The sequence below is a fragment of the Pyxicephalus adspersus genome, chromosome 1, assembly GCF_032062135.1.
Source record: "Pyxicephalus adspersus chromosome 1, UCB_Pads_2.0, whole genome shotgun sequence".
Classification (NCBI taxonomy): Eukaryota; Metazoa; Chordata; class Amphibia; order Anura; family Pyxicephalidae; genus Pyxicephalus; species Pyxicephalus adspersus.
The window spans coordinates 28,788,409-28,799,686 of NC_092858.1; the positions used below are offsets into that span (position 1 = coordinate 28,788,409).

The window sequence follows — 11,278 nt, forward strand, 5'->3', positions numbered from 1 at the left end:
TATTTCTTGATTGAATAGGCCTAATTCTGCACAACGTGAAAAGAAAATGGCCCATCCTTCTAAAAACCACTCCAATCTGACAACAGGAGGGTTAAGTCCACATCTGAATAAAAATCTCACCCATACTTTGCATGTATTGTTACAAAAAGATGGCGGAAGCTAAACAGCTTGTGTTCAGCGAGCCCAATATCTCCTGACAGGGATATACCTGCGCCATGTGCGCCGTGGGTAAATGGACAAGTTACATAAACCTTTTAGGAAAGGGGGAGCCTGTATTGGGTTGCAGTTTGCAGATTGATTTAGAATGGATGACAGTGAACTGGCACAAGCCCTATTACTGACGAAAAACTGCTTATCCCCCGCTCCTCCTCCTCCCCGGTCACCATGGAGATGAACAGGAGCAGTAGAGAAGCTGCCAGTGAGAAATTCAGCATCAGGCATCTGCGGGGGTCTGCAGGAGGAAGGAGGCAGGATCAGCGAAGAAGGCAAACATGGACTTGCATTGTGATTGTGCTGAGTCCCCCACAGCTGAACAGCCATCAGGAAAGATTAATAAGACCGCCTTCAAATTATTTGGAAAAAGGAAATCTGGCAGTGCCATGCCATCGATATTTGGGGTGCGGAATAAAGGAGACGGAAAAAACACGGGCAATATGGGTATGGTACGCAGCAAGACACTGGATGGAATAGCTGATGTGGTGCTGGAGAGCAGTAAGAAAGAAGAGCAATGTGCAACACAAGCTTCTGCCGATACCCCAACCAATGACACAACTAGCCAGGTTGTCACCGCCACCAAGACAGATGTCTCACCCAACAGCTCGGTGGGCAAATCCCACAGCTTCTTCGCTTTGCTGAAAAGGAATGGCAGATTAGAAAACGTGAAAGGGGACAATGTGGAACAGAGAGCTGGCAGCAGACAAAAGAAAGGACTGAAGGGACTATTTAATAGCATGAGATGGAATAGAAAAGAAAAAAATTACAAAGAAGAAAAGGAGGGGGCTACGGAAAGCCAACCTGGGCTCATATTATCTGGTTCTTTGACAGCTAGCTTGGAATGCATTAAAGAGGAGATACAAAAACCTCTGTGTGAGCCAGAAGTACCTGCAAAGACTGTCACAGCTGATTTGCCCTGTGAGGAGCAAAGTGTGGTTGTAAACAACGCAACTGAGGAACATCAGTTGAAAGCAAACAAGGAATTCCCCTCATCTTCACAATCCACCAGCAAACCTCAAGATGGGGATGTTGCAAGTAGTCCACAAGTGGACCATGTCCGCCAACCGCCTGAACCAGAGATGGAGACCCTGCAGGATAAGAAGGATGAAACCCTAACAGGTGAACTTCCAATAACCAGTATTTCCTTTGTTGAACCTGAGTGTGATAGTGGGCCAGAGATTGCCATTCCCGACCCTTCTGCTGTTGATCCACCCTCTGAACCGTCTTTTGATCGTATATGTTTGATGTTGGCTGATGTTACATCACTGAAAAGCTTTGACTCTCTTACAGGATGTGGCGATATTATTGCTGAACCGGACGATGAAGGAGGCAACAGCAGCAGTATCAGTGCAAGGATTGCCCTTGGGAATGGCAAGAAAGCTATCCCCAAAAAGACCCCAAACATTATTGCCTATCAAGGAGGAGGAGAGGAGATGGCAAGTCCGGATCAAGTGGATGACAAGGATATGCAAGAATTTTTGGGAATGATACCCCAAGCTGAGGAGACCAGTAAAGAGGTGGGAAAAGTCAGCAGGCAGGCCTCAAGGGAGGATAAACGTTCTGAGAGCACATGTGATGGGAATGGAATGAAGCCATATAAGCTAAGACAGACTGCAACTAATTCTACTGACAAAGGAGATCTTAGGGGACGAGGAAAGGAGCAACGAGATTCTGTTCGTAACAGCGATGAGGGTTATTGGGACTCAACTACACCTGGGACAGAGGAAGAGCCTCCAAAAAGTGCTGGAAAGAAGGCTCTGTCCAGGGACAGCTGCAGCGGAGATGCTCTCTATGACCTATATACAGAAACAGATGAAAACACAGCAAGGGCGCATGCGGAGGAGAAAAGACCAAGCCAACTTCACTACAAGCCAGTAACCGTCACATGCCCAACAAAAACAAACCTGGCAAAGGAATCCAAAATACCCAGAAGTATTAAACATCTGCCAGTTCATCCTCCCAGCCAACCAGCTGACACGAGTAGTAGCAGCACCCCAACTTCACAACCTCATCCTACAAAAAGTGAACTTCCTAGGACAAAAATACCCGTTTCAAAAGTTTTAGTAAGACGGGTCAGTAATAAGAACGTCACTGGAACCTCAGGTAAAACAGCATTTCACGATCCAGCCAGGAAGTAGCATAAACAATGGTGGATAAGCCAATCAGATTTTTGGGATTTGCTAAGGTCTTGATGGGTTGTTGGCAAATACAGGAACATTCTGTATATTAACATGACATCCAGGAGAACTTGGATCTGTTCACTTTTTCTTTCCTTTTTATTTTGTAAGGCTCTTTTAAAATTTCCAATTGGATGTTTTAATGCCTAAAGAAGCTAGAAGATTTCTAAAGCTTTTCATTTTGATGAATACCTAACACAAGTCTTTATTACGGTTGCTGAATAATGATGGATTTTTAATCTAATCTGTTTAACAGTCAGGGATCTTAACAAGCATAATTCAGCTTTATAGCAACTGCAGAATCCTGTTGCCAAATATGATGATATGGATGTTTTTGGTTTTAGAGAATGTATGCAATGGAGTAGGTAGGTTTTCTTAGCAGTGTGACATTAACTTCCAGGCTAAAATGTGTTCTATAATGAAACGGATCATCTGTCAGTCACAGAGGTTAGTAAAGGTCATTTAAGTAATGTCACAATGTTCTATCATGTTCATAAAAACGACAAATTTTCATAGAGCAAAAGGCATGTTACAACATAGCAACAAATCAGCCTTTATTAACAGGACATTAAAGATTATCTCTGATTAGTTGCTATGTTTGGAATATAACTACAAGCCTTATTAAATGAGGTTTACACTGTTTTTATTTTCCTTGCTTTCACTGAGATGACTTAAATTGAATAATACAATAATAATATAACCATGAAACTCACAATTATATTGTACAATGTACTGTTATAAGGAGATAATGTTTGTAAAACAATGAGCTTTAAACTTGTGAAACACAAATGGGTCTTTTTATAAAGCAGAGAATCTGACACTCACTAAAACATTCTCTGGTGGAGAATCAATGACTGCCATTGAAACATTGGATTGGGAAGATTATCCACCGGGGAATGTTTCAGTGAATGTCAGAATAACTGTACTATGAATAAACCCCAATGTACTTTAAAGCAGAATTTTCCAAACACTCCTTTTAAAATATTTGCAGTGCCATCTGAATTACTGAAAAATGTCTAATTTTTTTTCTTCTGCCTAAATTGCAGAATTGCAGTTTATTTGCTAAAAATGGCCACTGGAATACACCCATATGTCCACACCTCGGTTTGACTTGTCATTGGGGGATGACAGTAGAGGTATACTGCCCTTAGGCACTAGAAGGCGGTTAGTTTTGCAGGAATGATGTAACCATATCTCAGGCTACCATTCATGATATATGATTAGCTTACAAAGAAAGGAGGGGAGGGGGGATTATGCTTTTGACACCTGCTGTGTTGACTTGTCATGGGGAAACAGTACTAATGAATGGAAAATATCTTCTCTAACCTGTGTCCTGAGAAGCCTTGGCCACCATTGTGTGTAGGTATGTCATAAACATGGACATGTACCCACAATACTTTTAGTATTGCTTAGCCCTCCAGCGCCCTATCCACAGAGAATGTATGTTCCACCAGTAAAATACATCCCACAATTTGGGAAATACTGCTTTAAATATACCTAGTGACAATTGATGATAATTGCATAATTCATTTAGGCATTTTGTTGAATTGTCTATGGGCACCTCTCTATTTATTGTTCTGACTAGTCGTTGGGCAAGGAGATTCAATGCAGGGTTTCAGGCAACCATGCATTTATTTTTCTTGCTGACCTATTCATTTCTGTATTGTTGTAAATAAATGCAATGGCTAATCTATGCAGGTTTGAAGCTTGTCCCTATATAGCCATCAGAATTTAGCAGACACCCCTGGATAATCAATCTGTGGGTTGTGTGCAGGAGGGAGGATTGATCATCTAGCTTTGATTTTCCTGCCTGACTGCTTTTGTTTCCCTGACACAAGGCCAGCGTAAGGGTTGTTTGCTCACTGTACAGTCATGCACCCTTTTTTGTAGACAGCAGATGTCTACACATACAAATTTGGAAAAGATTATCCAGAGGTCAGACTGTTCAAAGAAAATCCCTTTTCCATTAAATTTAGAATGGCATTGGAAGGGATTTTCTTGTTTTTGTACAAAAACTAATACGTCTTCTTCTGCTTGGTTTTATGTATAGTACCAGGGTCTCCTCCCCTACCCTTACCATTGTGCCACGTGGAGTGCAGCAGTTTGGCCATTGATTGCTTTCTTAAGATTAGAAGAAATTGGACACAAATCCCATCTTGGAAACCAACTCTTTTTGGTGGGTTTACCAAGCCAAGAGCTGTGTCCTTTTTTTTTGGGGGTCCTAGGGTGCTAGATCTCACACCCGAAACGTGTTTTGAATAAGGAATCTTCCAATCACAGCTGACCAATCAGATTCACCTACCATTGCCTACGTAGAGAGCGTTATTACTATGACGGTTATTGTATGAGTTGTATTTGGATACAACCAAACACAGCTCACATCCAACATGGTCACAAATCATTAGAACCATCCATTGTATGCTGTCTATGGATGCCATGATTACTGTCATTTGGAAATTTTTATCCAGCTAATTCCTAATAATGAACTCTTCTTATTTAATGACATGCAATCTGATCTAATGTACAAATGAAACAATTAGAGGTCAGCTTTTTGCAGCCCATGGTCATAGTATGTAAAAGAACATTCCAATCATTATGCAAAACACTTTTCCTACATTTTATAAATTGGAGTTACATACATTTTTCCTTGCTGTTTTACCCTGTGAATATGGGTGTTTCTCTTTTTATTAATTTTCGGACATAAATATTCCTTTCATGTAGGATAACCCTTGATCTAAAGAAGAGGTTGAGAAGCAACAGGGCACCAAAATACAACATTCTGTTTTTATTACTTTTCTTGATTTTTGCTTTGTCTGTCTTCTTTAGTGCTAACCCTCCAGCTAAAAAAGTCAAGGGTAAAGTGTCACATGACTCTCTGTAGCCCAATTTCATAGATTTTTTGGAGAATCTTGCTAAACTTTAAGGCCTACATTTGGTAGCTTAAAATATAAAAAAAGACAGCAGGCTGCCTCCAAATGGGCATTCTCATACTGACTATGGATGTTGTATATTTGGATTGTCAGTCACATGTTTACCTTGTATACACCTTGTTTGTATTAAAACTTCTATAGGCAAATGGGCAAACAGGAAAAAAAAAATAAGGCTTTTATTTTTTGCCAGAAAAGGTGACAAGCTTACATGGGCTCTTATTCACTGTGATCATGTGACATTTGTTGCCTATCTATACGGAGATGGGCCAATCAACACGGGCATCAAAAAGATCAGTCATGCATAAAATAACACTTTTCCCTCTAAACCCAACAAAATTAATTTACTAAGTATGCAGCATTTTTTTTTGGGGGGGGGGTAAAACAATACATTAGCTACATGAAGGGCTGCTATCAGGTAAGGGTACTTCAGGCCCGGGCCCTAATCAGAAGAGCTGACTAGCATTTATGTAACTTTTGGACATGGGCGAGGGAGGCCAAGAAAGTTGCCCTGGCATCGGGTGGAGGGGGGGGGCAAGGGGTACTTCTGTATTGGGCCCTAATTAAACAAGCTTGACTTTTGCAATGCTGGAACTTTTAGGCATGGGGAAAGGAGGGCCAGATAGTTTACCTAGTATGAGGTCCAAACATCTTGATGGTGGCCCTGTTCTCTAGTATAGGGCCCAAAAAATCCTTGTAGGAAGGAAACATCAGACTGGCATTTTACTGTGGTCACTTATGCGGGTTATCATAATTAATAAACAAGATTTATATTCCGCAGCGCTGTACAATAAATAGTGGTAGCAAATGACAGACCCTGCCCCAAAGAGCTTACAATTGATTGCCTGTTGCTTCTTACACTCTTCAATAATTCCTGATGAAATCTGATTACTCTACTAGTAACACGTGGGTTGTTTATAGCCCTGAATAGAATGTACGGGCAAATAAAAGCTGATTTCCTGTTGGTTGCTATAGCTTACTGCACTCCAGTGCTCTATCATCTATTTCATTAACTCAGCTACCTGTATATACATCACACTGACTACAGATCTATTAAACATCTGTCCTTGATGTAGGAGAGACACAGGCCAGCAATGTATAGAATAAATTACAGAGTTTATTGTTTTTATACACCTTCTCAGATACAGAGCAGCAAAACCTTTATACATGTACAGCACTTGTATGGACCAAATTTTTGTTTTCCTGTGTATTCTGTAAATATATGAATAATCATGTGTCAGTACAAATCTGTGTATATACAAATGCACAAATGTATCGCTCACTCATGGGGAACCTGATAAGAAACCTGTGCGGGACACTTGGGTTGAAAGCTGCCACTATCCGAATCCTGGGCCATCTACTGATCCTGGGCCAGTGAAGCTCAAGCCGTATAAAGCCTAGGGGTCCGAGAATGACAGCTTCAGTCTAAGGCGTGTCACACAGGTGTCATGACTTGCAGGTTTTCTTATAAATCATCATCTGGAGCTTATTTAATAAGGTGCAAGATCCTTAGGCCATCAGATTTTATTTTATGGCAGTAAGCTCCATGAACAGCAATTGTGATTGGTTGCTATTAATTACTTTGCATTTAACTCTACATCTTTCCTTATTAAATAAGCTTTATTTAAACAAGTACAGGGCTTCACAATATTTACCCCCCTTCCTAATGAAAAAATGAAACAGTTTATATGTTGCTATTTTTCTATTTCTGTGTACATCAAGTAGAGCATTAATGTCACTGCATATCTGATTACAGATAAGTGTGATGGGCATTGTAAAAATAAAACCTTCCCATGTACAGATAGCTAGGTGTTTCATTAAAGACTACTTTTTATTAAAAAAAAAAAAAAACTGGTCCGTGTAATATTTTTTATGTCTTTCATTCCCTTGAACAATGGTGAGCTATTAGGATGATGAGGGGTTAATATAATAAAGCTATTCAGGCCCACAATGCATTGCACCGATTCTGTTTTAACAAAGGAGGGGAGATTTGTAAATGTGACCCCTAGAGGCATTCAAGGGAATTCCACCATAACAGGTGATAAACATTCTATTGTACTGCGCTTTCCCTTTTAAATATTCCATTGCCTTACTCATTCTGCTACAATGGGTATTGTTCCTGATTCCACAGCAACAAGGGGTTAACCTGCTATTCGAATGATTCATTTTCAATCTGTCCTTTATCGCCTAATACAATTTGTTGTGTCTTATATTTTTCATTGCTTTAAAAAAAAAAAAATACCTTAAAAATAATGGTTTAATGTATGCCATGTGCACAAAAAATGTCCTCATTGTATCAGGGAAATGCGTGATTTTCCCAGACTGAGGACATCAGATCCTTTTGTTAGTAAACAAGCCGGGTCACGTTTGAATGCAGAATGCAGACTGTACGCTTTCAGGGTGAAGGTTTTGTTTCCGGTATTCTATGAAAAATAAAACGTACTCCTCTGTGCAGATTTGTTTCCCCCATCATCAAGAGAGTGAAAAAATCAGAATAAAGAAAAACATATATTGTTGTTTATCATTTGTTGTAGATCTGCAAAGTATATTTGCATGCTAACATATGGACCTATTTCAGCACATTATATGTGAAACTGTTCAATCAAAATGATATGTTTATATATATATATATATATATATATATATATATATATCATTCAATACCCACCTACGGATATGTGAACTATATGATAAGAAACTATTAAATAAAATAACAAGGGTAATGTGCACCCAGTCACTAGGACCTCATATAAAGTTTACATTAAAAATTCCATTACAAATATATATTTGTATTATTTTTAAATTTGCAGCATTCATTAAAGTAATACCTGGTAAGCATGCTATAATGGACTTGTACAGGTGTGTTCTGGTATAAGGTAACAAGAATGCTCTATGTCTGACTTCTATGCATGTGGGGATTTCAAAAGGCAAATGACACCACTGTCATCATGAGGAAACCTGTGAAATATATCACTGAGCTATTACCATGCATGTAGATGTGAAGTGTCAGTGGGTTGCTACAGATCGGCAGCATGGAGATGCAAAATGTGAAAAGTACTTGATTAATAAAAAGGCAACTGTTTATAGTTTGGAGTGCAGTGCATTTAGCAAACTTAAATATCATTCAGAGTAAATGAGTGGATACAGCTAATTGATAATCACCCTGGCGGATTTATGAGGGGCCGATTTAGAAGGACAGCTGTGAACTCCTATCCAGGGGAGCACCCTGGGGTGATGCTCGGTCATCCTCCCCCCTCACCTTTCCATAGAACAAAACAAGCTGTGTAAAGGGTACATTGGTTCATCTGTCACTTGAAATGATCATGAAAGATCATTTCCAATGACTATTATTTGAGGTCCAAACAAGGCTTATCTCTTTTTTTGTGTTGGTATCTGTGTTTATTTGTGAAAAATTCTATTCTGAAATATAGTTCTGCACTACCACCTTAGGGCAGTGTTTCTAGACCTTTTCAACATGGGTGAACCCTTGAAATAACATTTAGGTCTTCAGGGAACCCCGGCTATAATTACTATATCCACAGCTCACAGTATATTAATGTGGTGGTCAGTGGGAAGAATGTCATCCTTACAAATAGCCTAGAAGATTATTAGTGTCACTTAAACTGACCTAAAAGGCACAAACTGCTCATTGCTCAGGGAACCGCTAGCAACTTCTGGAGGATACTCACCTTGCTTGAGCTCCCTTGTCACTTCTAATTCCCAGTGCCAGCTGTTAAACACTAGGGGGAGCTGTGACGTCCTTCCCTTTGTCATGTGTCATTGTTCGGGAATAGCTATTGGGTGTGAGACCAGAGCACTGATACATGGGAGGAGGTGACATGCTTCCCGATACCAAGATGGATCAGGTATTTTGTCTGGCAGTGACACAGGAGGGAGTACAGGGAAACCCTAGCAAGGTAAGTGTCAGTGGGCTGGTAGGTTTTGGCTAAGATCAAACGTAGTATCTATTCTTATCAGTGTTCAGGAGTGGGAACAACAATGCCGCACTTAACTGGGGTATGGCGGTGGATCACCTGATGTGATGAGGGACTGCGCAGGTTGTTCTGTAAAAGGGCCAGGCCAGACCCCTCCAGCTCTTCCTTCCAGAGGCCAGGAACTCCCCCTGCTGAGAAGGTGCATCCAGATAAACCTACATCTCACTAGTAGGGAAGGAGAACCCATGATCTCAAGGGGCCAGCGTCCTGGGGATACCAGCAAATCATGAAAGGCTTGGTCACCCCTTGACTTAAATTCCTGTGCACCAGGCACATTTTCCTAATAGCTGCATTCAGCCCCAGGCCCCTCTTATACACAGAGCACCTTCATAATTTGTATGTGTCATTAGTGAGTTATTTTACATCACATTTGATTCAGAGGGTGCATGGGCCTTCAGAACCTTTCCTGATAAATGTGGGTAGCATTCTTGGCCTTATGATCGGTCGTTTTTCTTTAGTGGGAGTCTTCCTTCGGGGGATCTCACAACTTGGTACTTGGCAGGCTGGTTGTAGCTAGTCTGAAAGAAATGGCCTAGTTCTGTGCACTTGGGTTTTTGTTTCAGAAAACACATTATCATGCTCTTTAAAAGATCAGCCGGCTGCTATGCTGCATTTCATAGACCGGGAATTCGCAATTTGGACTAGCAGTGAGGTTGTGGTGCAGTTACTGCTTCCTAACACCACTGAACAATGTGGCATCTACCAGTGGGAGCCCCATTGTGAATGAATGGGGGTGGCAGTTACCGGTATAGTGCCAGCCTGGGGTCACTTGCTCCCTGGTGCAGGTCTGTACTCGCCCTAAACAATATATGTAGACATATAAAAGGGAGATTGCACAAAATGACTGGCAGGGGGGTATGGCACAATCTAGTGGCACGATGGATTATTATCTAATAATTACACCAAAAACAGCCCGTTCAACAGAAATTCTGATTTTACTCCAACACCGCTGGCCTCATGCTTATTCCAGGGCAGTGACCCAATAATGACTCCCCATGTGTTTATCTGTGTTCTGCATTGATTTTAGCATAGCATCAATTTTATTTGGATAAGTTCACTGAATTCTTTTGCATATTCTTATGTTAAGAAATGCCTTGTAGTATACATCATACATGTGGAGGAGACGTACATGGGGCCCATGTGCTGCGAGCTGTTCTGCATATGTCCGTATATACAGCCCCTTCCATTGTTCTCTCCGATGAAGCATTTACTGATTGAAAACATTGACTCTGTTGTTCTAATCCTCTGCCTGTCATTGGATTAACATTGTTATCCCTACATTAACAGACTTGTTACCATTCAGTGGGGGAGCCATCTGTGGTTGTATAGAAGGAGACATAGCAGACCTTCATTTGTTGATGATATAATATTAGAGAACAATGATCTCAGGGTCAGAGTGTACGATAAGTCAAAGCGCTGGTTATGTAAAGTCCTCCCGGCAATTATATTATAAGGAGAGATAATTTATATAGGTTTATATTGGTATTACTGCTAAAAAGCAACAGTTCATACCATTGCAAAGCAGAAATAAAGCATTGCTATTGTACCCAGACAAACAGCTAAATACATGGATAAAAATGCATTTATGAGACCTGTTTTACCTGTCAAATGATTTGTATTTCTGTTGATCTATTCTTGAGATTTACATGACTTTCCATCACAGCACAGTCAAATCTATCAGAAGAAGGGACATAACCTTACTTTACTTTACTGCAGTTTACCTTTCTCTTACAAGAGTCCTCCCCTGCTCTCCTGGTGACTAGACAGTAAAAGGAGAAGCAGCATACTGGTGAGCCCATCTGTCTGTCACTTTGATCTTTTTCCTTATCAGCAATGCACTAAAGAACAACTTGTGTTGTTGTTTTTTTTTCTTGTTTATTTGGGATTTGCTATACAGATAGAACAATATACTGCAATAGGCTTATTTTATGTCCTAAATAAAATAGGACATAAAAATATTTTATGT

General features: G+C 40.4%; 1 protein-coding gene across 1 annotated transcript; it reads left to right on the top strand.

Annotated features, from left to right (window-relative positions):
* The first annotated feature begins 282 nt into the window (after positions 1 to 282).
* On the top strand, positions 283 to 7,168 carry AMER2 (APC membrane recruitment protein 2). The gene is made up of 2 exons (XM_072404799.1): positions 283 to 1,332; positions 1,504 to 7,168. Exons 1-2 carry the CDS (start codon positions 492 to 494, stop codon positions 2,349 to 2,351), a joined length of 1,689 nt encoding a protein of 562 aa, XP_072260900.1. The 5' UTR covers positions 283 to 491; the 3' UTR covers positions 2,352 to 7,168.
* Positions 7,169 to 11,278: the final 4,110 nt, after the last annotated feature.

Bases quoted from the DNA above. Each gene is read 5' to 3' on its own strand.
- AMER2 (XM_072404799.1), top strand. From the start codon at position 492: ATGGACTTGCATTGTGATTGTGCTGAGTCCCCCACAGCTGAACAGCCA. The intron at 1,333-1,503 runs GTGAACTTCCAA...ACTCTCTTACAG, and splicing joins GAAGGATGAAACCCTAACAG to GATGTGGCGATATTATTGCT.